Source organism: Heterocephalus glaber, unplaced genomic scaffold (genome assembly GCF_053883595.1).
Source record: "Heterocephalus glaber isolate CG9 unplaced genomic scaffold, H.glaber_assembly_v1.0 deba00001733, whole genome shotgun sequence".
Lineage (NCBI taxonomy): Eukaryota > Metazoa > Chordata > Mammalia > Rodentia > Bathyergidae > Heterocephalus > Heterocephalus glaber.
Window position 1 is genome coordinate 18,856,928 of NW_028258444.1, and position 26,863 is coordinate 18,883,790.

Sequence of the window (26,863 nt, forward strand, 5' to 3'; positions counted from 1 at the left end):
TGGGTTGAGACTAATAGGAAATGGAAGGAGGGGTCAGTTGGTGAACAGCTACTGAGGGATGTGGTGCTAAGGGTGACACAGGGCCTTGAAGGACCTCGGGCAAGGGAGTGATGAGATTTGGGTCATACACACTGGTGACTGCAGAATAGGGAAGGAGGGCTGGCCGGGGGATTTAGCTCAGTGGTTTTGCCGCCTGCTGCGCAAGTGCAAGGAACCGAGTTCAATCCCCGGTACCAAAAAAAAAAAAAAAATAGGGAAGGAGCCAGGAGAAAGGCAATTACTTGATAATGCCAGACTACAGTCTGTCAGGTCCTACTAAAAGGAACCAGAGCGCCTTGGAGAAATAGTGCTGAGAATCTGCAGGAAATGTATAAAATGAGCCTGGAACATAGTAATAGCCAGAAAGCAAACTGTCAGGGACTTGGGATGGTTCAAGAGGAGCCTGGGGCTGCCTTAGAGGTTGCTCCTGGCTAGAGATGGGATAATGTGAGCATCAATAACAATTATAACTGCAACAAATTGGAATCAAATGTTTTATAATCTGTGATTAAATTTTACTTAACTTTTTTTTTTTGGTACTGGGGATCAAACTTGGGTCCTTGTGCTTGCAGGGCAGGCGGTGGCACCACTGGGCTAAATCCCTGGCCCTGTGATTATATTTTAAAAATATCTAATTGGTGACCTTTGGAGGATGCTAGAAACTGGCCATCCCTAAATATTTCTAATATAGAGAAAGAAACATTTACCCTTTCTTTTCTGTGCTAACTACTTCAGGATAATAATAAGTATGGTAATAAAAAAATGAATGGAATAATTATGGGGTTAATTTATCACTTTTATAAATCTCTGATGAAATAACAAAGCTAGGTGATGGAAATCAACGGCCATTAATGCCATATTGTAATTGAGAGGGTAAAATGAATCTTTAAAAACTAGGAGTTTTGGCCTGGGGATTTAGCTCAGTGGTGCCGACACCTGCCTCGAAAGCGCAAGGTCCTGAGTTTGATCCCAGTACCAAGAAAAAAAAAGAAAACTAGAACTTTTAAAAAAGATAATGTGTTTCTGTAAGCTTCTTCATGCTTCTCCTCAGCTCATGACGCCCTGTCACGAAACAAGTGATATCAGTGTGAAAGGGATGTGCAGATGCCAGCCCTGGAGGTCAAATTCCTGTTTTGATAAGGGTGGTAGGGAACTGAGAATGACCAAAGATGAAACGACTTATCCTTGTCTACTGTCTCCTTAGATTCCTTCCCTCACTTACTTACAATAAAAGATCTTGCATACCTGACCAAGGTGAGATGGAGATTTGTAATAATAGTCCCTCCATCTTCTTCAGAGCTAACTTGGAATAAACTTTTTCCTTTTCCATCAGTCTGTCTCCTTCTGGGCATGTGGAATTACACGCCTGTAATTCCAGCACTCAGGAGGATTTCTGTGTGTTTGAGGCAGCCTGAGCCACACAGTGAGTTCAAGTTCAGCCTGAACTGCTGTACATAGTGAGAGAGTGTCTCAAAAAAAAGGGGCCAGGGATTTAGCTCAGTGGTTCCGGCGCCTGCCTCGCAAGCGCAAGGTCCCAAGTTCGATCCCCGGTACCAAAAAAAAAAAAAAGAAAGAAAGAAAAGGAAAAAAGCTGGTATGGTGGTACAAATACCTGTCCCAGCACTCAAGAGACTGAGGCAAGAGGATCTTCATGAATTCAAGGCCAGCCTGAACTACATAGCAAGACCTTGTCTCATAAAACAAAACAAAAAAACAACAAATAGAGGAGCTGGAGGTGTGGCTCAGTGGTAACAGACTTACACAGCATGACAGACCCTGAGGTCAATCTCCAGCACAACAAAACAAAACAAATATGTGATGTAATGCAAATGTCAGTTTGCAGTCTATGTATATATACTTTAAAACATCATGTTGTACACAATAAATACAAATTTATCAATTTAAGAAGAGTTTTAAGGCTATGGGTCTAGATCAGTTGTAGAGGACTTGGCCTAGCATGTATGAAGCCCTAAGCTCAATCACCAGCACTGGTAGAAAAGAAAAGAAAGGAGGGGATTGAAAGAGAGAAAAGGGAACAGACAGAGAAGGAAAGTAGCAGCAACACGTTTGTAATCGCAGCTCCCTGGGAAGCTGAGGCGAGAGGAGTGCAAGTCTGAGCCCAGCTCGCAAGACCTCTTCTCAAATTTTAAAACAATTCCTAGGCCAACCAGGCTGGAGCTGCAGAAGCTGGAGGATGGGGCTGTGGCAGAAGGACTTGGCGCTGCGTGCACGGCCTCTGTCTGTGTGCAGTCATGAGAGGAGACAGAGCCCTGAAGCAAAGAAATCTGGATTAAAGAAGAATTCAAGGCCCACGCAAGCCAATTGTTATCAACTGCACAGTTCTCCGGGAACTGCAAGTGGTGAGGATGCATCAACCTCCCAGTGTGTCCATGCAACAAGATTAGCGGGAGAAGGGTCTTATCTTCATTCTGGAAATGTTCCTATCCAGATAAACTCCATACCTAAAGAATATGTTGAAAATCCAAGCTGCAGAAATACAGGGTCAGGTGTCCACAGCCACTCTCATGGATGTGTGCACAATTGTTTCTGGAGTGGCTCCCACAGTGCACCATGGCAGCCTCGCAGAGTCTGGAGGGCGTGGAAGTAGCTCCTTCTCAGTGTGTAACAAGTTTGATACTGAGAATAAAAATATATGGAAGGCTCTTTTGCAACCACTTGAGAAGTGCTTATAATCCAAAGCACTTGTATATCAAAGCAAATTTCCCCATAAGAAATAATGGAAAGTCGTGCTGGGCTGGGTGGTGCACACCAGTAATCCCAGCATTCAGGGGCTGAGGCAGCAGGACTGCTGCAAACTTGAGGCCAGCCTGAACTACACAGGGAAACCCTGTCTCAAAAAGAAAAAAAAAAGAAGAAATAATGGAAACTCAGATGATTCATTCCACCACCCCAAAAGCATTCATATAAAAATGATTATAATATGTAACATAATACAAAATAATAAAGAAAATACAAAATATAAAGAAAAATAAATTAACTTGCACTTACCTTTGAAAGCCATGGCTGGTATGAGGGAGACAAGAAGGAGGGTCACTGTGTAGGATGTTATGCAGCATACAGGGATTTCTCTTGGAACTGGGCTGCTAACAACTTTTTTTTTGATACTGGGAATGGAACTCACAACCTTGCGCTTTTGTGGCAGAACCACTGAGCTAAATCCTCGGCCCTAACAACTTTTATGTATGCAAACAAAAGCATTGTAAATCAGATTTTTGTAAGAGAAAGGTGCTCAAAGATTCAGTGCACTGGGTTACTGGTATTCTAGCCGAACCTTCTGTTCTTTTATACTATACCTTTCATTCTCAGTCACTTTATCACATCTTAATTTTCTTGAATCGTACACTGGATCATTTGAGCTTCTGAGAAGTACTTTGGATTATTGGAATTACTACTTCATTCTGAAATTCCTCTTTGTGGGCTTAAAATGACTTATTTTATTGGTGCCTTCTTTCATTGTGCCTTTTAAATGCTTCTAGAAGAATTATGTCTTATTACCAAATTTTGTTCCCATATGAGTTTGGTTTCATTAACTTCTAAGTTATGAGGAGTTGGGTAATGTAACTAGATGGAGTCTTTGGGATATTGCTGGCTTTACTCTACCTCTTACTAAAACCGTTGGACTTTTTTTTGACATTTGAGAACTTTCGGACAGGTTTTATGTACGTTTTTTACACGACCAAGTTATGGAGTAGCTGCCAGAAAGAGACAATGTTCGGATGTGGATATTTGTTCAATATGAATTTTGGAAGCCAGTTCTACTCATCTGCCAGCATATATTTTGTGAAGAGTGCATTACCTTGTGGTTTAACAGAGAGAAAACATGTCCACTGTGCAGAACTGTGATTTCAGATAAACAAATGGAAAAAAAAGGAAAGTTGGAACTACTTTATTACACCTTCAAATATATTAAATGGTATAAACTATTGTTATGGTTTGGGTCTAGATGCCCCCCCAAAGTCTCATGTGGGCATAGGCTTGATCTAGAGTGTGTGAAGCTGGAACTGATTCATGATGCAATGCAAGGCTCAAAAGCACGAGGATTAAGGGTGTGAGTGCTACCTACCCTAAGTAGTCTGAATAAGACAAAAGGGGCCGAAAGATGCCGGTCAACCCTTTTGTTACCTTTGCTGCGTTGTGCACCATGTTGTTTCTCCCCTGCAGTGCCTGTTTCCCATTCCAGCCTTAGAGACAGCTGATTATGGACTGAAGCCTCTATGAACTGTAAGCCTAATAAACCTCTTCCCTTCCAACTTTGGATGTCAGGTATTTTGTCTCAGCAACAAGAGAAAAGTAACTAATACATTAAGGCCACAAAACACTAATTTGGTTACAGGGACTGTTGGTAAAGGCATTAGAATGTATTTTCAGGGGTAGATGAAAAATGTTTCCAAATCATTTTAGAATCTTACAAGGCTTATGTGTATAGTTCAATTTATCAAAAGAGTAAATGAGCTGGGGATATTGCTCGGTGGTAAAGTACTTGCCTGGCATGCATGAGGTTCTGGGTTCAATCCTCAGTACTACACACATAAAAAAAAATTTTTTTTTAAAGACTAAATAAAAGAATCTTGTGTTTTTAAAAGTATATAATATTCAACCTAATGATATGCAATTTATTCTGTCCTTACTTGACATCTAATTGCAGTGTTAAATTGTAAATGTGTTTTCTTGTTATTACCAAAACAGCAATTAGAAACTAGAAGTAGCGGTTTGAAAGAAATTCAGGTATTCTTTCCTGACACTGTTTTCAGAATAAAAAGTATTTTTCACATAAAAAGTATTTTTTCGGGCCGGGGATTTAGCCCAGTGGTTCCATCGCCTGCCTCGCAAGTGCAAGGACCCGAATTCGATCCCTGATACCAAAAAAAAAAAAATTTTTTTTCACAATATTTTAAGATATATAATCCAAAAAGAATTTTTTCAACATTAACTTTTATAATTGCCATTCTACAAATGCTTAAAATTTTCATAAAATTTGTATTTTTAGGCCAGGGATTTAGCTCAGGGGCACTGCTCCTGCTTCGAAAGCACAAGGTGCTAAGTTTGATCCCCAGTACTGAAAAAAAAATTTTGTTTGTTTGTTGTTTCTTTTTGGTACCAGAGGTCGAACTCAGGACCTTGCGATTTCGAGGCAGGCTTCGAGGCAGGTGCGGTGCGAGAGCTAAATCCCAGCCCCTGTATTTTAAAATGAAAGCTCTAAATACTATATTTTACTTGTAATAATCACACTTTCCAAATGCAGATTAGTTTACTAAGGATGATATATTTTAATATTGCTTTCTCTATAGTATGATTAGTAATCAGTGAGAACAAATGATCTAAATAAAAAAATTTTTTTAAAGGGGCTGGGGGGTGTTACTCAGTGGTAGAGTGCCCCTGGATTCAATCCCTAGTACAATAAATAAATAAATATAAGGGCCGGGGATTTAGCTCAGTGGTTTCGCTGCCTGCTGCACAAGCACAAGGACCGGAGTTCGATCCCTGGTACCTAAATAAATAAATAAAGTAAAACCTTGGTTTGCTAGCATAATTAATTCTGGAAACATGCTTATAATCCAAAGCACTTGTATATCAAAGCAAATTTCCCCATAAGAAATAATGGAAAGTCGTGCTGGGCTGGGTGGTGCACACCAGTAATCCCAGCATTCAGGGGCTGAGGCAGCAGGATTACCGCAAATTTGAGACCAGCCTGAACTACATAATGAGTTCAAGGGCAGCCTGAACTACATTGGGAAACCCTGTCTCAAAAAGAAAAAAAAAAAAGAAGAAAAAATGAAAACTCAAATGATTCATTCCACCACCCCAAAAACGTTCATATAAAAATGATTATAATATGTAATATAATACAAAATATAAAGAAAAATAAATTAACGTGCACTTACCTTTGAAAACCATGGCTGGTATGAAGGAGACAATGTAGGGAACAGGGGAAGGAGACGTTACCAGAACTTCTGCAGTGAGTTCTGGTCTCCTGCGAGCCACGGCAGCACACAGCGAATTACAGAAAAAGTAGACAAATGAGACTGAGAAGAAGCTGAGCTTTGGGTCTGATCAGTGCTGCTCTCTCTGGGCAGCAAAGACAAAGCCCCCAGCCCACCACACCTTTTATTCATTACCTTGTAACAAATGATTTGCAGAGAATTCAGTACATCTGGAGAAACAAATGCAACAAAGGACTTACAGAGAGTTCAACAGTTCACATTGGGATAAACAAGGTGTAACGGAAGGCTTGCAGAGAGTTCAGTACATCTCCGGCAAACAAGATGTTAATCAGTCCAAGAACAATGAGGAACTGAGCAGATGTTTGTTCTCCCAGGATGTTTCTTGCCCTGGAGAATCACAGCACCGCTGGATCACCGAAGTCTCAGCTGTGACCGGAGGCCAAACTGGAGTCATTCTGTAGCTGGGCTGCAGGCAAGAGAACCAGGCCAACCAAATAACTTTTCCCTAGAACTATGTAACATTGCTCCCAACAAGACAAGAGAGAAGAGGGTTACTGTGTAGGTTGATTTTCAGTATTACTAAGGGAATCACTGCTCTCTATTGGCTCAACAGAATCCTTGGGAGAGGGGGAGGGGAGAGCACCACTTTGTGATGTTTGGGCTCACGCCCAACATTGCCCAGACACTGTATTGCAAAACATCACTCACTTATCTAGTTAAAGTTGATTAGAAATGTTTGCTTCTCATGCAGAACACTCATGGGACAAGTTACCTACAATCCAGGGTTTTACTTTAAATAAATTAATAAAAGGACAAACAACTTGCTTTCTCTTTCTTTCTTTCTTTTTTTTAGTGGCAAAGAAAAAAATGGCAAATAACAAAACCATAAACAAGAAGAAAAGGAACCTAGAGATTAAAAAACACTTATAAGCCATATCAAGAACTACAATAAAGTAGATTTTGTTTGGATCTTGATTCATATAAATCAACTATTAAAAAAGGTGGGCAGGAGAGGAGAGAGAAAGAGACAGAGACAGACAGGCACAATTGGGGCAATTGGAACACCAATTCAAAACACCAAGTATACCCCATTTGCACTCTTGTGACTTTTCTTCCATGTTGGAACAGGCTGGCCTGTGTGGTTGCAGGAATCCTGGAGAAATGCTTGCATTTTCCTGCTTGGCTGTGTGGATGCCGGCTGTGGCAGCAATTGGGCACAGGTTCCCAGGCTGTGCAAGGCTGTGAGAGCCTCCAAGAGAGGATCTGAGCCCCAACCAGGACCAGATACTCCAGGACTGAACTTCAGGGAACTGACATCTCCTGAGACTAAACCAGAAGCACCAGGTGAATCCGCTCCTGAATCCCTGACCTACTGTTTTCTTTTGGTACCAGGGATCGAACTGGGGTCCTTGTGGTTGCGGGGCAGGCAGCGGCACCACTGAGCTAAATCCCCGGCCTGTTTATTGTGTTTTTAAAAAAGAGAAAAGGAAGGGATAGGGAGTACAGCTCAGGGTGAAAACACTTGTCTAGCATGTGTGGGACCCTAGGTTTTATTCCCAGCACCACACACACAAAAAGGAAATAAACCAGGCATAGGGATGCATGCCTGGAATCTCAGCTACTCGGGAAGCTGAGGCAGGAGGATCACAAGTTCTATACCAGCCTGGGCAATTTACCAAGAGCTTGTCTGAAAATAAAATTCAAGAAGGGCTGAAGATGTAGCGCAACTGAAGCATAACACATCATGGCAGAGATTTGCTTCAAAATAATGCAGCTGGGTGGTGGCAGAGACTGAAGTGGAAGGCTTAGATAAAATGAAGTCATGAGTTTATAGTGATAGTAACCAGGTAAAGAACATACTCATTATACTATTCTCTACTTTCACATTTGAATTTTTTCCTTGTGGTCCTGGGGACTAAATGGCCTCATGTATGCTAGGTAAATGCTCTACCACTGGGCTCAGTCTCGGCCCAGAATGCTTAAAATCTTCTAAAATAGAAGGTTAGCCAGGTGTGGTGGCAAATGTCTATAATTCCAGCACTCAGGAGGATGAGGGAGGAGGACTGCCTCGAGTTCGAGGCCAGCTTGGGCCACAGAGTGAGTACAAGGCTAGCCTGAACTACATACTAAGACCCTGTCTCAAACAAAACAAAAGCAAGCAAGCAAGCAAGCAAACAAGAAGAAGAAGATTTAAAAAGCTTGATGATTAGGCAAGAGATAAGATCTGAAATAGAGTGGTAGTCACAGAATAAGAGAGAAAAGACAATGGATTGAAGTATTCCAGAGGCAAAATCTCCAGGCCTAGCTGATTAATTATATGTGGGGAGGTGAGAGAGACAAGAGATCAAAGGTGGCTCTCGGGTGGCCTGGATGGCCATATCAACCTCCCTGGGCCACATTTTTCCATGTGTCAGATGGAGGTAGTAATGGTAGATGTAATGGCCACCTAGAACTACTGTGAAGATTAAATCAATTGATATATGTAAAGAATGTAGAAGAGTGCTTAGCACATAACAAAATCCCTAAGTGTTAGTTCTGTCACGGGGGAGGGCCAGGACTGGCAGTGGGATGATAGTTTTGGAATTGGACATGTTGACATCTGTGCTGTGGGACACCAATTCTGATTCCCGGAGCCACCAGGTTATGAATCTAAAAAGTTAGGATAGAAGAAGCATGGGGGATGGATTTGGCACATTTTAGAGCCACAATAACAAGTCAGTTACTTTATTGAACTCTTTGCCAAAAAAAATACAAATAACAAACTCAAAATGAAAACAGGCTTGGATAGAGCTCAGTGCAAAGGCCCTGTGCTCAACCCCCAGTGCCACACACATGCCAAATACAGTGGACCCTCAAGTTTTGACAGCATGACATACGAACAACTTGGGCTAATTAGGTTAATGGAAGATTCACCTGCTTCTTGTTATCTATAGTGTGTACCCAGGTAAACATCCAGATCTCAGCTGTATTGACTTAGTTACAACTAGCCCTAGGGAACTGATCGAGTTTGTAAGTCAAGGGTCCACTGTAGTGCTAAAGCTGAACACTGGTAAGAGTGCAGAGCGCCTGAGTCTTTCATATATCGCTGATAGAAGGCAAAAACACTTTGCCAGTTTCTTATAAAATTCAACATTCATCAACCATTCAACCCAGCAATTGCACTACTGGGTATTTATCCTAGAGAAATAAAGATGTGTTTTCATACAGAAGCTGTACATCAACATTCTGAGAAGTTTTATTTGTAATAGTGTAAAACTGGAAACCATCCTTCAATAGGTGAATAAACAGCCAGGGATTTAGCTCAGTGGTGCCATGCCTGCCTTGTAAACACAAGGTCCTGAGTTCAATGCCTGGTACTGCAAAATCAATAGGTGAATAAACAAATTGTGTAATTCAGAACAGAACACTGTACTTTTTTGTTTTGTTTTTCCTCATACCAGGAATTGAACTCAGGACCTTATGCTTGCCAGGCAAGTGCAGCACCACTGAGCTAAATCCCTGGCCCCAGAACACTCTGACTGTAAGGAATGAATGCAGCAATATAGATGACTCCCTAGAGATTATTTATGATTTTTTTTTTTAGATGGTCTCATTTTGTAGTTCAGGCTGGCCTTGAACTCACTATGTAACCCATTCTGGCCTTGAATGCATGGCAATCCTCCTGTCTCAGCCTCTTGAGTGCTGGGATTACAGGTGTGCGCCACCATGCCTGGGTATTTCACAGTTTTCAAAAAACCAAGGAACTATGTTGGGGATATAGCTCAGTGGTGCCACACCTGCCTAGCAAGTACAATATCCTGAGTTTGATTCCTAGCACTGGGGGAAAAAACAAAACAAAAAACCAAGGAACTGAGGTTCTCTTGGGAGCCCCAGGAGCAGCCTCATAAAGGAGCACACAGAAATCTTTTTAATCTGTCTAGGACGCTCACTGAGCCTATGTGCCTATTGAGAGAAGCCCCTGCCAGGGCCTTGCTCACCCGCACATCTCCCTTGCAGCACTGCAGTGCCCTCCTTCACTCTCCCAGCCCAGAACAGTGTCACTCACTGATACTGGGGAACGTGTTCACCTCTGGCCCCTGGTGTCTGGCTCAGGTGAGTGCTTGCTGTAGAAGCAAACACAATTGGATAGGGAAATGAAGGGATGAAAGGAGAAGCATGGCATGGAGAGGAAGCTGAGCTGCAAAACGTCCTGGCTTCAGAAGAGTAGGGAAGAGAGAGGGAAACCAGGCCCAGAGCCCTTTCTGCTGCCTGGCCAGCTCCCTCTACCTGAGGCTGGCTTGGAGGAAAAGTGTCCCCCATGATTTCAGGTTGGTGGGCAGGCCTAGAAGGGCTAGTTCCGGGGAAATCAGATGGTACAGGGGAGAGTTTATGTCCAAGGCCATGTAATCAATACTCTCTGCACTTGGTCAAAGGCCTGTGCTGTATGTGGGGAGATGGTGGCCAGCATCAGCATCTCGTGCTTTGGACATAAGTGAAGGGAGAGCACCCTGCATGTCCCTTTCCCACCACAGGGTGGCGGTGCAGCCCAGCCAACGTCTCACATAGGTGCTGCTTCCTTGCACCGTCTGATGGCAGTTTCCCCAACTACTTAGAAATTGAATTTATGTATTTATGTATGTATGTATGTATTTATTTGTAGTTTAAAGAATAAAAAAACAGAATCTATGTGGTAAACTTCTATTTGCCTTTTTTCCGTTTTTTTTTTTTGCAGCACTGGGGATTGAACTCAGTCAGGACCTTGTGCTTTCGAGGCAGGCGCAGCACCACTGAGCTACATCACTGGCCCTTATATTTGATATTTTAAAGTAACTCCTGGAAGTTCTGCCTTAGAAAAGGCCCCAGTGGGCCGGGGATGTAGCTCAGTGGCACCACACCTGCACGGCAAGTGTAAAGCCCTTAGTTTGATCCCTGTTACAGAAAAGAAAGAAAAAAGCAAGCAAGCAAGCAAGCAAGCGAGTGCCGCAGTGCTACCAGCCTGGTCTCCACGTGTCCACAACTGCAACCTGATTCCTGTTGGCTTTTGCTCTCTTCAGTCCCCAGCTGCCCTCCGCCCTATTCCCTCATCTTCTGCATGACTGACCTCCATCTGTCAGAGATCATCTCCCTTCATCCTCTCCTTTCATGCCTGCGTTGCTGCTGGTGCCTGTGGCTTCCTGCAGTTGATCCTCCAGCACCAGAGGCTCTGTCTCTTTGGCACCTTTCGCCTCTGCCTCATTTTAGTCAGCTGTACGGATGAGAAAGTCTCCTCTGCTACTCAGACCACAAACACCTCCACCTGCTCTCCACCCTCTCTTGCCTTCTCACTGGGCTTTGCTTGCTGTGAGAGTCTGGCCCTGTCCCCCAATCCCTCCACTTTGTCCTGTTTCTTTCAATGCCTTGCTGGTGTCATCTCCCTTCTGTTGTGATTTTGAATGTTCTGGAGCCCCACTTTTCATCATTTTTCTTTTTTTTCCCCATCATTGTTCTTGTTCGGGTCACCACCGACCCTATGGTAAATGTGAGAGGCAATTTTCAGTCCTTGTTTCACCAGACACATCTGCAGCATTTGATGGCTGATTTACTGATTCCTCCTTGAAATGTTTCCTTGATTTACATCCAGGATCCCACATTCTCTTGCTGCCACCTTCCGGGTCTCCATTGCCTCTGACTGCCAGAGTGGAGGATCTTCCCTCCTCTCCCTCCTTTGGTGACCTCATGTGTTCCTCCGGCTTTAAACAGCATCCACCTGCTGATGACTTACTACGCTGCGTCTCTAGCCCAGGACTCTTCTCTAAACTCTGGACTTCGGTAACCAACTGTGTACTCCATGTTTTCCCTTGGATGTTGTCCAACAGCATCTCAAATTTAACACGTCTGACTCTGAACTCCTGACACTCCTGTCCCAAGTCTGTTCTGCCCAGTTTCCCATACAGCCTGGCCACACCTCCACCTTCCAGTTGTTCCAAAGCCTGTAAGGTGGCAGCTGGCTCCTCCTGTAGTCCCACTGATCACACAGCATCCCACTGTCTCTCTCGTTCCCAGCTGGCCAGGTCATGGCATCTCTCACCGAGACAAGTGGCTTCTGTCCAGCTCCGCACTTGCTCTTTCAGTCTGTTCTCACTGCCACGAGTACAAGCTGCAGTTCCTACAGCAGGCTGTCAGGCACTAGGTGATTGTTTCCTCTTACCAGATTGGGTACAAATTACAAAGTTTGATAATACTTAATGAAGTGGAAGGTGTGGGGAGATATACGTATATGTTGGCTGGAGTGGTTTATTAATTTTTATTTTTATTTATTTATTTATTTTTTTGGTACTGGGGATCGAACTCAGGTCCTTGCGCTTTCAAGGCAGGCGACGGAACCACTGAGCTAAATCCCCGAACGTAATTTTTATAAAAATGTAAATTAAGCATACTCTATATCCAGAAATTCCATTTCTAGGAATTTATCTTATGCAAATACACAAATAGCCAAAGATACATATGTGATGGTCACTGACGTGTTGTCATAGAAAAACAAATAAATATGTCACACACCCATACAATGGAATGGCATGCACAATTACGGAGAGTCATGACCTGTGGAAACATCTCCAAGATATATTATAATTATTATTATTATGTTTGTTTTTTGAGACAAGGTCTCACTAGATTGTTCAGGCTGGTAGTCCTTTCTCAGCCTCCTGTCCAAGATTCATTATTAAGCGCTAAGGAGAAAGAGTAGAATATTAACTATAGAATAGTCTTGTTTAATCAAAGTCTATGTGAATTTTTATGTTTTTATTTTTTTGGTACTGGGGATTGAATCCAGGACCTTGTGCTTGCAAGGCAGGCCAGGTGCCACTGAGCTAAATCCCTGGCTCTTGTTTTGTTTTTTTGAGACAAGGTTTCACTATGTAGTTCAGGTTGGCCTTGAACTCACTAGCCCAGGATGGTCTCAAACTTGCTGTGATCCTCCTGCCTCAGCCTCCCAAGTGCTGGGATTACAAGCAAGTGACACCAAACCCAGCTGTATGTTATTTTATTTTATTTTATTTTATTTTTTTGAGTAGGAAATTTTGGCAAGGGATTTAGCTCAGTGGTTTCAGCACCTGCTGCACAAGCACAAGGTCCCAAGTTCAATTCCTGGTACCAAAAAAAAAAGTAGGAAATTTTATTGGGGAATAGAAATGGCAAATAGGAATAGCTCTTCAGACACAGGCAGGGATCCAAATGGGTTGCCCTGTATATAATTTTTAAAAGTTCTTCCTCATTCCAAGATCATGCTCAAGAAATGTTCACTCAAGCTGTGTATGGTGGCACACACCTGTAACCTCAGTACTTGGAAGGAGGCACCAGGTGTGGCAAGTGCTACCTGCCTTGCCTGGTGCCTGACAAGTGACCTTTCTCCGATCAGCCCACACTGTCCCAGGGAACAAGCCAAGAAATAGTTGGCAGGAGGATGCAGACTTCTCTGAACTCACATGCAAAGAGGCAGAAAGTTGCATTTTGGTGACATTACTCTTATGCTTATAAAAGCAGAGACAGTGGGAGAGGAGCCTGGGAATAGGAGGAGGAAAAAAAAGAAAAAAAGGATCCTCACTTAAAAAAAAAAAAGACATCAGACTTGATCCTTCTCGAAGTTAATTTCAGTGATTCCTTTAGTTAAAAGAGAGGACAGAGCTGGTAGGAAGAGCAGAATGCTGAGGAGAAAGTCTGGCTGATGGCTAGTTGGCCTAACCTGACTTGCTATAAAGAGAAAAATGAGTCTGGAGAGGAGCTGCAGCTTTCTGAATGAAACCAGACTGGCAAAGACTTTTGATTTCGTCTGGTGCTCTACAGCCCTGCCTACTAGGACTGATTCACAGTAGTGCAGGCAGAAGTGTAGGCAGAAGAGAGCAAAGCTACAAGCCCGGTAAGGCCCCACTCCCACCAGGCTCTGGCACGGCACAGGCCCCACCTTTGCAGTCTTCATTTGGGGACAGTGACAGGGCCTGCCTGGCCAGGCTATGGTGGGGGTAGGAACTGCAGGCCGGTGTGGCAGGGGCTTTTTTGGTACCGAGGATCGATCTCATGACCTTGTGCTTGCAAGGCAGGTGCGGTGCCACTGAGCTAAATCCCTGCCCCTGGTGTTTGTTTTAATGAGGAAGCCTGGAGAGACACTGCTAAAGGAGCTGGTGTTAAGGGAGGCACTGTCCCCCTCCCTACCCTCCACCTTCTTTGGTTTGTCAGAGTTCGAGACTAGCGTCCAGTAGTACAACTGAGATTTTGCTGTTTTTCCCTTCGGTGCTAGGGATTGAATCCAGGGGAGTGAGGATGTGAGCTAAGTGCTCTACCACTGAGCTCATCCCCAGCCCTACTACTGAGTTTGGAAAGTGCCTGGCAATGGTCCCTGCCCAGGCAGCTCTGACCCCAGCTGTTTTTTGTTGTTGTTTTTTTGTTTTGTACTGGGGATCGAACTCAGGGCCTTGTGCTTGTGAGGCAGGTATCAGCACCACTGAGTTACATCCCTGGCCATCAGCTCTGAAACCTGTAGTGCCAACATAACAGGGCACGTCTCCTACAAGATTCCCACCTCCCACACACAAACTGTCCAGAGTCCCAGCTACAAGTTCACTGTTCCAAGTGTGTGTGCTGCCAGGCAGCCTTCAAAGCTATTGTGGGGAGGTGGCCAGTGTCGGCTCCATTAGGTTGCTTGGGACCAAAGTCAGTGTTTTCCTCATTGGCTGGCCAATGTCAATGACCTGGTTGCCCTGGCTCACTTGTGGGTCCTTGCCTAGCTTCATGCCCAATGGGAAGTCCACAGGGAATCTGAAATAGCTCTTGGAAGCCCGGACCCTTCCCCAGGGCCTCATTTCTGCTGCCCCCTTCCTAAACTGACAGTTTTTAGAGCTGTGCTCTTGTTGGAATCTAAGGTACAAACTGGGCTTTCCTCTGATCCTCTTCCCTCAATCTGAGAGATTAGAAGGTGGCAGCAAGTTGTGTGACCACAAGTGACCACAGTTATCTCTACCTGGCCTCTAGGCCCAGAAGCTCTGAACTGGCTTGTGTACCCCTTCCCATACCTAGGAGCCTGAATGATGCCCTCAGTCATTCGCTCCTCCTCCCACCCCAAGGGACTGCCCAGCCTTCTGCCCACCCAGGGTAGCCCGGGGGAAATCTTCCTACCCCCAGGGACAGTACAGTTTCAGGCCTAAGCAGGCCTCATTTCCCTAGCCTTCAGTTATGCCTGAGGGTGGCTCTAGCCAGCTCCCCTGGTGTGTGTGTGGGGGGCTGCCTCACAAGGGCAGGGGCCCCTCAACCTGGCATCCACGAAGTACCCACTCACCTGTCTACCCATGTCCTTACACACAACAAGCCAAGGCAGAGTAGGGAGGGGCCCCCATGTTTTATTAGGGTTACGGCAGAAGCAGAGCAGCCAGATAAATTAACCGCAGTTCAGGTTGGGGGGTAGGGACTGGGCCAGGCGCTTTTATATAAAAAAACAAAACAAAAATACTAAAAACCAAAAAAAGACAGACAACACACCCCAAAGACATGGGGCAGGGGAGGGCAGCACCATTCAGACAGCAGGGAGGACCAGGGCAGAGAGAGAAGGCAACTTGCCCCCTCACCCTCAAAGTCTGCCAACATGGGGCCTCCAGAATGGCCCCATGGGGGCTCTGGGACAGGGGAGCAGCCAAGTTGGGCAGAGATGGCACAGCTGGTGGGCAGGAAGCCCAGCACCACAAGATGGCTCAGCCTGATGCGGGAGCTGGGGGGGCTGGGACACATGGCCCTGACCCCCAAGTCCCTTAGAGGAAGAGCCTTACTCCGGGTGAGCGAAGGACCAAGGATGGGATCCCTCCCTGAGCTGAGTGCAGTCATCCCATCCACAGCAGCGGCGGGCAGTGGGGTGTGCCAGGGACTCCCGTCATCTTTGTATCCAGCTGCTTCCCTGGTCCCTCCAACGAAGGCCCCGCTGGCACGGAGGGGCGGGACACGAAGAGAACAGGCCAGTCTGTGCCCCCAGCCTCCGAGGGGGTCGTGGTGCGTGCTGCCCCTCAGCCCTGACTCCCACAGGAGGAGAGCGAATCATAGAGTGAGTCGCTGAGGGACTCGGAGGCCTCCAGCCCTGGAGCACCCCCACTGGCCGTTCTGCCCTCCTCGCCCACGTCCGACGTGCTGGGGGTGCGACTGCCCCCAAATCCTGGGCCTTGGGGTGCAGCGGGTGGGCGGCTGGGCTCCAGGCTCCGCTTCTGGTCCACAGGCAGGGCCTGGAAAGAAGGGACTGCTGGGAGGCCACTGCTCCCACCTCTCGGCCCAGGCTGAGGGTGCCGCTGGGGTCCACGGAGGTGGGGCAAACTCCAGAGGGAGGGTGCTGCATGTGTGACTACATCCAGGGCTACCATGGTGCCAGGGGGTGACAGAAGTCCTCTCCTCAAGAGGGGCCGGCGGGCTGCCCAGAGGGGGATCCCAGGGCTGGGCCTCCAGGGCTAAGCACGACACAGGCTACACCTCACCCAAGAAACCCACGTCCAGCCCTCCTGCTCCCTGGTTCTTTTCCCTTTTTCCCCTTTCTTCAAGGCTCACCATGGGGGTCCTGGGCAGCTCCTCCAGTTGTTGGGGTGGGCACAGGAAAGGGTCAGAGGAGCTGCTGGCCGCCCTGGTGTTGGGGAACGTCCAGTTCTTGGCCAGCTGGACGGGAGGGGAAGGGCCTGGATCTTCACAGGGATCTGCCCAGGAACAAAGGGCAGTGGGTGGAGCGGCCCAGCCTGGAGCCCACTCCTGGGGACCCCTCCCCAAGGACAGGACACTCACCATCAGGACAGGGTGGATGGCCTCGGTGGCTGGGAGTAGAGGTGAGCAGTGCGGGGAAGGCTGGCATGCTGGGATGCCGCCCGCTCACCAGCAGCTCCTCTATGCCTGGTACCTCCCTCTCCAGGGTATGGGCGCGACGGGGAACTTTGGTAAGGGCTGGGGGCCGGGCTGGGGGCAACCCTGGTGGAGGCTCCAGCCGTGGTGGCTTGGCCTTGGGAAGATTCTTGCTGGGGGTTCCACTGCTGCCGTGGTCTGGGGGTGGGAAGGTTCCAATGCCACTGTCCAGGGTTCGAGTCAAGGAGCCACAGGCTAGGGAGAGGACACATGGTGGGTATGAGGTGAAGGCACAGCACAGTCCAGGGCCCCCAAGCCTAAGAGTCTCTCTTGGTCCCACAACCACATCCCACACAACCTGCCCAGCTACTCCCCTCATCCTGGCCTGGGAGCCAGGTATCCTTGAGGGGAGGGAGGGGGTTCTTCTTGTGCAGCATCAGTGCCCAGAGCTGGACACCAAGATGGCACTCAGAGCCTGGCACCTGCCGTGGTGACAGGCAAGAGTAACGAGGGAGGGATGAGGGGCAGTTCTCGTCTTCAGGCCGACCCTGCAGACCTGTGAAGTGTGAGGTGGGCACTGGCTCGGCCAGGCTGTCCTCCAAGGGCATCTCTTCCTGCCTCCCCGGTTCGCTGCTGGGCTGTGTGGGTACAGAAGACCTGGATGTCCATTTCCATCCCTCCAAAGCCCCCACCACTGTGCCCTGGGGAGTTGAGTATGGGATCATGAACAGAAGCACTGGGCCCTCAGGAAGCTGCTCTCCCCTCCCCGGTCCCACACAGCATCCTGTGGCTTCTGGATCCTGGGGAAGGGGAGCCCTCCAGAGAGCCAAACCCTTCTACTGGGCTCCTGTCCCAAGAACTTACCTTTCCAGGTGATTTTCTGCAGCCCTGAGGTGGGCCCACCAGGCCATTTCGGGGGCCACAGGCTGGCCAGGGGCTCTTGGGGTCCGAGGACACTGGCTGGAAATCCCCATACTCAGGCTTGGCCTCCCGCCAGCTCTTTGGTGGCAGCTCCTTACCATCCACCCTGGGGACGATAGTGCAGATGGAGGTGAGGGAGGTCGGTGCTCAGGAAATATGTCAGCTGCTAGGGTCCGAGTATTGCTCAAGGCTTCGGGTGGTTCAATTCCATCATCACTGTGCAGTAAACCTGACTATGGTGCTTAGAATGAACCCCTGGGGGTGACTAAGATTGGATATGGTCATTAGGGTAGAGCCCCCAAGACTGAATTCTTTATCAAGAAGAGGTAGTGCACACCTATAACCCCAGCACTCGGGAGGCTAAAGCAGGAGGATTGCTCGCTACATAGCAAGCTCCTGCCTCACAAAACAAAACAAAAGGGAGAAATACCAGCAGCGCCACCTGTACACGCAGACTCCTTGTTTCTTAGTATATAACACCCTGTGCCACCTCAGGACTGACTGCAGCAGGAAGGGAGGCCATCACCAGATGTGGCCCCTAGAGGTTGCACTTCTAGAGCCATGTGCCAAGATAAACCTCATTCCTTTACAAAGTAGCCTGGGGCTGGGGATTTAGCTCAGTGGTTCAGGCACCTGCTTCGAAAGTGCAAGGTCTGGAGTTCAATCCCAGTACCAAAAAAAATTAATAAAATAAAGTAGCCTACCTTGGGTATTTTAGTACAGAAATGAGAAACGGGCGAATGCACCAGCCTTGCACCCTTCAATGGTGCACTCACTGCCAGGCACCTGGGGGAGTGGGACATGGCGGTGACAGCCACTCCCACCACCACTTCCTGACACTGGCAACGGCAGGGGAGAAGGTGAGAGACCTCCTCCAAAGACCCAGGGTCAGCGGGCTCTGGTTCACCAGCAGACCAGGTCACAGCCTCGCCTGTTCCCAACACACCCTGCCTCCCCTCTGATCGCACTTGCTGTCCAAACCTCGTGCCCAACCCAGGGCCCAATTCCTTTGGATTTTCTGCCTCATGGGGCTGGAAAGAGCAACCCCAAGATAAGTGGGTTCTTCCTCCAAAACATGGCTCCCCTTACGGCAGGTGCTGAAAGATGGGAAAAGGGTACTCCTTGTCCCTTCCCGGAGAAGACCCTCACCAGCCCATAGTTAAGATCTAGCATTCACTTAACTACCATATTGAGTTACCTTAGGCCACCTCAGCTGACACAAGACAATCCCGTGAAACAGGGACTATTAACTCTTCTCAAAAGGCAGCTGGGCTGGGCAAGGCTAATGACAGCCAGCCAGTGACAGAGGGAGTAAAGCTGATTCAAGCTCTGATCTTTCCTACAGGCAAAGTCGATAACCTGTAGATGTTTTGGAGACCTTCTATCCGCTCTGACCTCTGGGAAGCCCAAGCTTCCAGAAAGGAAGTCCCAGTGCAGAAGCAGCTCTGTGCCCAGTCTACTGGGCACCTGCTGACTGGTTCTGAGCCCTCACCTGTTGAGCAGCTGTTGCATGAAGGTGTCCGCACCTTGGTACATGCCAACCAGCTGGCCCTGCACCTGTCCCAGACCCTGGCTGGGCCCTGTAGCTGAGCCCCCAGGCCGTGGGCGGGTTCCTCTGCTCAGGTAGGCCTTCTCCTCTTCCAGCGCCCGGCGTAGGTCTTCTGCCTTAGCCATCAGCTTGGAGATGTTGAGGCTCTCAGGCTCCAGCTTTCGGGCTTCCACCTTGCCCTCCTTCCGGAGGGGTGAGCCCCCACTGGGCCCATCCTTGCTTTTCGTGGCCTCTGTGCGGCGGTTCAGGGCTGGCAGCTTACTCTTCTTAAGGCCAAACCAGCTAGCAATGCTGCTGGTGCTGCGGTGCTTGGCTTCGGAGCCCAGCGCCCGTTCCTGCCCCTGGAGCCGCAGCACATTCTCCTCAATGCCCTTCATCACCTTCTCCTCGATGGCCGAGTGTGGGGCCAAGCCCTCAGGGACCTGGCTTGGGTTGGGAGGGCCTGGTATCGGGGATGTGGGCTGGCCTGTGACACTGCTACAGTCTGCCCAAGACGAGCCCTTCCCCTTGTCAGGCTTGGGGGGCTCCTTGGGGACTGGGGGAGGGCCAGGTCGGGGTACCACCTTGGTGGGTGACTTGGAAGGCAGCTTTGTAGGGCTGCTGTGAGGACTTTTGCTGGGTTTGCCAAGGCTAGGGGCTGAGGTGGGCACTTTTGCAGGGGTGCGGGGCACCTGGGGACACAGGGCTCCTGCCAGCCGACTCTTGGCCAGCTCCACTTTGGTGAGGCAGCTCCTAGGTGAGACAGGCTCTAGATCCACACGGGCACCCATGGAGTGGGAGGAGTAGACTCGGGCCCCAGGATCCCCAAGTCCAGGTTCCTGCTGCTTCAGGCTGCTTGTGCCTAAGGCCACTACCCCCTGAAGAGGCCCCTTAGCCTCTGGCTGCTCAAGGGGTTGAGTGGTGGGGGGAACCGTGTCTCCAGTGCTCTCTCCTGACCTCCCTGGCCCCCGGGCCTTCTCCGTGCCAGGCCTGGCTGGCACCCCACTTTTCTCTGGACCCAAGGGCCCCTCAGGGCCTGTTTTTAGCTTCCCCAGGGCTGCCAGTCTGTCCCGCAGGGCTGTGAAGCCAGGATCCCCAGGTCGCCGCCCTGATCCCTGGCCAGGCTTCCTGGATGAGCTGCCTGGGGTCCTGCGGCCAGGGTGGGGAGACTCTGAGCCTGCCTTATCAGAACCTTTCTCCTGGGGGGCCCCATAGGGGCAGGATTCTGAGAGGCAAGGGGTGGGGGGAACTCTAGGGCTTCTGAGGACCTCAGGGGCCTGTGGGACCTCCAGAGACAGCTGTGGGTAAGTGGGCACCTGCAGTGGGGAGGGGGGTGGCTCTGGGGAGGACCCTTTAAAGGTGCTCCGGGAGAGGTCCAGGATGTTCTCATAGCAGGGAGACACCACTGGCCCTGGGGACGGTGTTGTGGAAAAGGCTGACTGGGGAGGTCTGAGCTGTACAGAGTCCAGGACAGTGGAGCAGGGTGAAGGGCTGGTGGGCAGACCCTGTGCCCCCTCTGGGGACAGCTCTCCTCCACCCAGACCTCTGCGGGCCAGCAGTGGGGAGGGGCTGCCATCGGAGCCACTGTTGCGACAGGGGATTCTTGAGTTTCGGGGGAGTTGGGGGCTGAGCTGGGGGCCACCTGGACTGGGGACTTTTTCTGAGGCTGGAGGCAGCTTGAGGAACTTGAGACTTTTGGCAGGGGAGGGCAGCAGGGGTCCCTGGGCTTCCCCAGGAGAAGGGGGCCCCATTTGGAGCTTGCTTTTCACCTGAGATGAGGAGTGGGGGTGGCCAGGCTGCGAGCCCAACGGGGCATCCTCTGTACCCACAAACATGCTGAGGAAGGGGAGGGGCCCCTGGCCCTCTGAGGTAGCACCAAAGCCCAGTCTGTGGGCCTCTGGGGTACCCCCACCCCAAGCTGACTTTGGGAGGCCTTTACACTTGGACAGCTGCAGGGGCCCCTGGTCTGGGGAGGACGGCTGCCTGGGCCCTGGGTGGTCCCCATTGAGTGGGCCTGCAGCCCCGGCCAGGAAGGCCTGTAGATAAGTCTCTGTGTCCTCAAGGAGCTGGCCCAGGTTCAACTGCTTTCGGGCCAGGGCACCCAGCAGGGTGTCGGGGCTGGGTGCTTCATTGGGGTCACCTGCCTCATCAGAAGAGGAGGAGGAGCTGCTGCCTGGTGCACAATGTGGGTTGGGGTTGGTGCCCTGGGCCTGCAGTGGGGCCCTATAAGGGCGCCTAGCACTCCCTTCCTCCCCTGGACCCCCCAAAACGTGCTCCCAGTGCACCAGGCCTCCCAGACTACCAGGGCCAACTAGCAGGTAGGGGGCCCACGGTGAGGGTTCAGGCTTGGGAGGGCCACATAGCTCGCCATTGATGGGTTCAGGGGAGCCAGGACCCTGGCCTGGAGGCCGCCAGGGGGTGGCAGGTGAGCACAGGAGCAAGGGGTCCGTCTCTTCCAGGGCTCGAAGCACCTCCAGAATCTGGGCTTTCTTCCGAAGGAAGGGGGACAGGGCGTCCAGTGCTGGGGGTGGGGCAGCTGGGGGGCCTGGGCCTCCTGGCCGCAGCTGCTGCTCCCAACACACCTGGGTGGGGGAGAAGAGAGATGAGGAGGAGACCGTGTGCAGCTGGCATCCGACTCCAGGTGCAGGTCCTGGGTTGGGCACAACTGAGCACCAGCTAGGACCAGGGCTGACCTGGCTGTGTGCGTCTGTGTCTCCAAAAGGAATTCACAGCTCTTAGGCTATGAGGGCTCAGCTTCCTCAAGGGTTGCTGAGCCCTAGTGTGCCCAGCTCTTGTCTCTGGTACACTTGGGACAGGGTGGGCACCCTATGTCTCCTTCTTGGTTATCTCCACAGCTGTCTGGATTGGCACGGCTGACCAGCTACAACTCCGACCTCTCTGCTTGCCCCAGAGGGGAGGCCTGTTCACTTTTCAGGCCCTGGAAAGAACAGTGTGCCAAGAAGGTACATGACGTGGCCAAGACCCAAGTCAGGCACGGAAGACAAACCCGGGCCTTCCCTGCTGACCTGGTCCCCAGCGGGAGGAGGGGACTGGAGATGACTCTGCAGTCCCTTCCCTGCCACTACTGAGCCCCTTCTCGAGGATGGGACAGTGCTTAACCACATCCACTCTGGGTCAGACTGTGTATGTTCAGGTCCCAGTTCCACCGAGCTACCTGACTTTTGGTAAGTGATTTGACCTCTAAGTCTCACGATGCCATCTGTAAAATGAGACAGTAATGAAACTGAACCTCATAAAATAAGATGAAAGAGCCCCAGAGTGCCCCGCACAATGCCTGGCATGAAGTAAGAGTTCGGCAAGTGTTAACTGTGGCTCTCACTGCATTACTAATGCATTTGCTCCAAGGCCAGCAGCCAGGGGTGGGGATCTGTTTTTCCCGGTATGAGGCTGACAGCTGAGGGCTGGACAGGAGTCTCTATGTGGGAAGCAGCAGTTCCCGTGAGGCTCAACAGGAACCAGCACTGGAGCACCAGCTGACTGGCCCCTGGCCAGCAAGGCCGCAGAGCACTGTGCCCAGCCCTCCTACCTCTCTCTGCCCAGCACAGTGCCCCAGAGGCAGTGAGGTGGACGGTCCCTCAGCGGTACCCAGGGAGGGGGAGGCCGGTGGCTCTGAGGGCGGCTGGAGTGGAGTGAGCGGGAGCTGCAGAGGAAAAGGAGAGTTAGTGGGGTTGCTGTCTGGCCCCTCGTGAAGCCAGGCCATCCCGCCCAGGTGTGCCCTCCAGGAATGTCTTCTGCCCCATGGTTTGGCTCTTGCAACTACTCCACATGCTGGTGAGAAAGAAGAGCCTCAGGAGACCACAGCACAAGCCCAGAGTGTTGAGGAGGGACCGGACTGAGGAAGGGAGGACCCTGGGGCCGTGGGCAGTGCAGCTGTAATGTGGGGCACCTCCTTGGCTCCAGCACCACTTTGTTTACTGAAAGGCCTCCTGTCCTACTACAAAGGGGACCACCATGAAGGTCCCTTTCTGTCCTGACCGCCTGTGATCCAAGGAAGCCTGAGACTGATGTCCAGAGGGTCTTAGGGAAGAGATGGCGGACAGCCATCATTTTGGCCTCCCCAAACCGGTCTCATGTGAAAGGTCTACTCTGAGGAGTGTAAAAGTAGGGTTTAATCACAGGCAATTTCTGGTTGTTGAGAAAGTGATTTCCTTCTCCCAGTATTATCACTTTACTCGTTCCCTTGCCCTCACTCACCACAACTATAAACCTGTCTCTGCAGTGTCTCTTGGCCTCACCTCTGGCCATCTGTAGCCAGCTCCTTCTACATGAGCATGCCTGCTTCTGGTCTAGATGCTGCTTGGGCCGGGGATTTGGCTCAGTGGTTTCGCTGCCTGCTGTGCAAGCGCAAGGACCCGAGTTCCATCCCCGGTACCAAAAAAAAGAAAGAAAGAAAGAAAGAAAGAAATGTCCTAGACGCTGCTTGGCATTCTCGTCGATCGCCTTGACCTGCTTTGGGGGCCTTTCCACCTTCCACACACGAGGCAGCCTAAAGCATCTTTTTCTTTTGCTTTCTGTTGTACTGGAGTTTGAACCCAGTGCCTCACACACAGTAGGCACTCTACCACTGAGCTACAGCCCTAGCCCCCTTTCCTTTTTTCTAAAGCACCTCTGTGCTCAAAAGCTTCCAACCCTGCCATCGCCCCCATAAATAACTCTGGATTTCTCTGTGAAACCTAAAGCCTGGCCTTCAGGTTCTCTCTTGCCAGTACCAATTCTTCCTCTTGGTGCCGTCTTCAGCTTTTGTCACTCACTGGACAGTGATCATGGATCTCTTGATCCCACCAAGCCAAGCCAAACAGCTTGGTGCTCCTTAGGCTTCCCTGCCCATGGAGCCTTGCCTATGCAGTTCTTTCCAAAGGGAATCACTGTCATCTCCTTACAGGAACCCGAGGGCTTGTTTCCCCAGCGCCTGGACAGACAGCACTGTCGCATGTGGCTCTGTGGCATGGCTGTCGGTAGACGTGGCTCTCAGCAGTCCCAGCCTCCCAGCATTAGGTCAACCTGCACAAACCACAGCCCCAAGGGCCCTGCAATTCAGTCCAATTCCACACATGTTGGCAAAGGCACTGCTTACAATAAGAATTAGCATTTACTCAAGGAGCTTTCATCCCAGCATGGCACAGATTGGGAACCACATTAATAATGATAAATCGCTGCCATTTATTGACTATGACGGCTGAACCTATATATTATCTGATTTAATCCTTACAACAATCTGCAATATAAGTATTTTTTCTCCATTTATAAGAAAACCACAACCCTATAGTTTGTAAAGTTAGGCAATTCACCCAAGGCTGCACTTAGCTAAGAAGTGGCTAAGCCAGCACTCTAACCCTAGTTTATCTGAGGCCAAGACTCATGCTCTTTCCATTACATCATGTTACTCCTGGGGAAGGTAAATCTGTGGTCCCAAATACCAAGGCATCCCAAAATTCATTTAGGTAAAAAAATAAATGACTTAAGGCTGCTCTCTCCTCTGTCACCAGTAGTCACTGAGAAATGGTGAGCTGGAATGGTGTGCCTAGGCCTCAGAGGATCCCATGTGACCCTCCAGCAAGAAGAGAGGTGTCTGCTATGTACACTACCAACTGGGACCCAGTTTGCACTGTCTGGGTAAGAGGGGCTCCTCTGCAAGGGTCATGCCTCCCAGTGAGCAGAGGGATTCTCTGCTCAGGGCTTGTGGGCCAAGAGCTGCCTGGTTTGCATCCAACAGACACAAATTCAGACAGAGAGCCAACACCTCTCCTCCCACAGAAAGCGCTTTTCTTCTTGTCAAAATGGGAGGAGGGGCCTGCTGACCCCAGCTTGCTGTTCCCTTTGGCCACCCAGAACTGCTTCTGATCCTCCCACCCCTGTGCCTCACCCCGTCTTTGGGAGTCCTGACAGAGTATCCTCAAGTGACATCTTACCTCAGTCCCAGGAGCCTCCTGCTGCTCCTGGGGAAGGTGTGTGTCAGGGCTAGCAGCAGAGACATGCATCTGTGAACACGCATGTGTGCCCTTGGTGGGTGTGTGTGGGTCTCTGTGCCCACAGAGTTATGGGGATGAAGCATCTTTCTTGATCTTTCTGTGACACCAAGCCCTGGGCTGCTGTGTGCAAGGCCCCACCCCTGGCCCTGGCCAGGAAGAGGCCATGGCAGTGGCCAAAGAGGCTCTTGGGAGCCTGAAATAATTGCATTTGCAGCCTCCATCCATTGCCCCACACAGGGCAGGAGCACTTGAAAGCTCTGTCAACAACAAAGGATGCTATCCAGCTGGGTGGCCACCTGGGAGGTGACGGAACAGCCACATTTGTGAGGACTCACGTCTTCTTCAACCCAAGTAAAGTGCAACCCTATGAGGCTGGGCAGGCCTTCCCGGCATGGCCACAGCCCCGCAGCACGGAGGGGGTGCAGCTGACGGCCTCCTTCCTGAGGCAGGCAGAGTGTGATGACCCGGGGGCCAGGAAGCGCACTGAGGGAGGAAGAAGAGTGTGTGCCTACCTGGGGCAGGGAGCCCGCCGCCGTGAGCTGGAGTTTCTGCTGGAACAGGGCACTCAGCATCTGGTTCTGCCGTTCCAGGTCAAACACTCTCTTTTTCAGCTTGATGCACTCTTCCCGCAGGTCCTGTGCCGTCCCCCGGGAGGTGAGGAAGAGAAGGGGAGGAGGGCAGGGAGAGGGAGAGGGAAATGAGCACAGGGATGGCACGTTTTCTGTTTGCTGCACGGTTTACTTCCTCGGTGGGGTCCTCAGGAAGGGCCTTCCTGACTGTACCCAGGGCCTCTCCCCAGGGTGGCTGGGTTTAGGGTGACAGCGTCTCCTGTGGCCACTCACCTTCTGGTTCAGCAGTGCCTGCACCACGTGGTTGGCAACCTGGGGACAGAAAGTCAAAGGCTAAGCTGACAAGCAATGTCCCCCTCCCCTCCCTTGTGCAGTCCTGCTACAGACCCCACAGACCTCGTCCAGACAGCGCTCGTAAGTCTCCCTCTGGTTCTCATTGGCCTGGGCAAGTGCCGAGTTCTCTGCCTGCGGGGGTGAAGGAGGATGAGGGTAAGAGGAAGGCTTTGGGACCATTCTTCCTCCAGGGCAAATTCCTTCTGGGGAAGAGGAGGCAAGGAGTCTATTCACTACAGCCCGTCAGAGGCCATCTGCAGACAGGGACCAAGGGCAGTCCGAGTGCAGAGCTGAGATGAACAGGTTTCCTATAAACCTCAACCTCAGGCAGTGAGGCTGGGGGCTGGAGAGACACAGTGGCCGGGAGGACACCAATGGGAGGCACCAAAAAGCACCTTTATTTTTTTCCTTGGGCACAGGAAGCTGGAGAGAAGACAGTCTTTTTTTCTTTAAGTGTTTTTTGGGTTTTTTTTTTTTTTTTTTTTTAGTTTTTTGAGACAGGGTCTCACTGTGTAGTCCAGGCTGGCTTCAAACTCATGGCAATCATCCTGCCTCAGCCTCCCAAGTGCTGAGATTACAGGTAGGTGCCACCACACCTGGCTGAGGACAGGGTCTTAAGAATGTGGCAAAGGGCTTTTGTTTGACAATCCCTGCCTTGTCCTTCAATGCCTGGGCCCTAGGTCATCTAACCCCTTCCTCCTGTGGCCT

At 50.1% G+C, this 26,863-nt stretch overlaps 1 protein-coding gene, 1 long non-coding RNA gene and 1 pseudogene across 5 annotated transcripts in view; 1 reads left to right on the forward strand and 2 right to left on the reverse strand.

Moving 5' to 3' along the window:
• Positions 1-2,132: 2,132 nt before the first annotated feature.
• LOC101701887 (uncharacterized) lies at positions 2,133-6,602 on the reverse strand. 2 transcript variants are annotated; one of them, XR_015446958.1, is made up of 4 exons: positions 6,177-6,602; positions 5,943-6,031; positions 2,502-2,676; positions 2,133-2,309 (listed from the first exon to the last, which is right to left on the reverse strand). It is a non-coding gene; the product is annotated as an uncharacterized LOC101701887 (long non-coding RNA). The 2 variants fall into 2 exon arrangements; XR_015446957.1 differs by lacking the exon at positions 6,177-6,602 and having other exon boundaries at positions 5,943-6,170.
• LOC101706950 (E3 ubiquitin-protein ligase RNFT1-like) lies at positions 2,234-4,069 on the forward strand (annotated as a pseudogene).
• Positions 6,603-15,329: 8,727 nt separating the features above from the next.
• Nckap5l (NCK associated protein 5 like) overlaps positions 15,330-26,863 on the reverse strand; it is a 38,062-nt gene continuing 26,528 nt past the window's right edge. For all 3 annotated transcript variants that reach the window (XM_004863012.4, XM_021243043.2, XM_087200087.1), the window contains 10 exons: positions 26,219-26,287; positions 26,096-26,134; positions 25,766-25,888; positions 22,811-22,924; positions 19,228-21,845; positions 17,679-17,841; positions 17,371-17,452; positions 16,761-17,069; positions 16,533-16,675; positions 15,330-16,216 (listed from right to left, as the gene is read on the reverse strand). In XM_004863012.4, the coding sequence (XP_004863069.2) occupies positions 16,004-16,216; positions 16,533-16,675; positions 16,761-17,069; positions 17,371-17,452; positions 17,679-17,841; positions 19,228-21,845; positions 22,811-22,924; positions 25,766-25,888; positions 26,096-26,134; positions 26,219-26,287 (3,873 nt within the window). In that variant the 3' untranslated portion in view covers positions 15,330-16,003. The remainder of the gene's footprint in view (positions 16,217-16,532; positions 16,676-16,760; positions 17,070-17,370; positions 17,453-17,678; positions 17,842-19,227; positions 21,846-22,810; positions 22,925-25,765; positions 25,889-26,095; positions 26,135-26,218; positions 26,288-26,863) is intronic.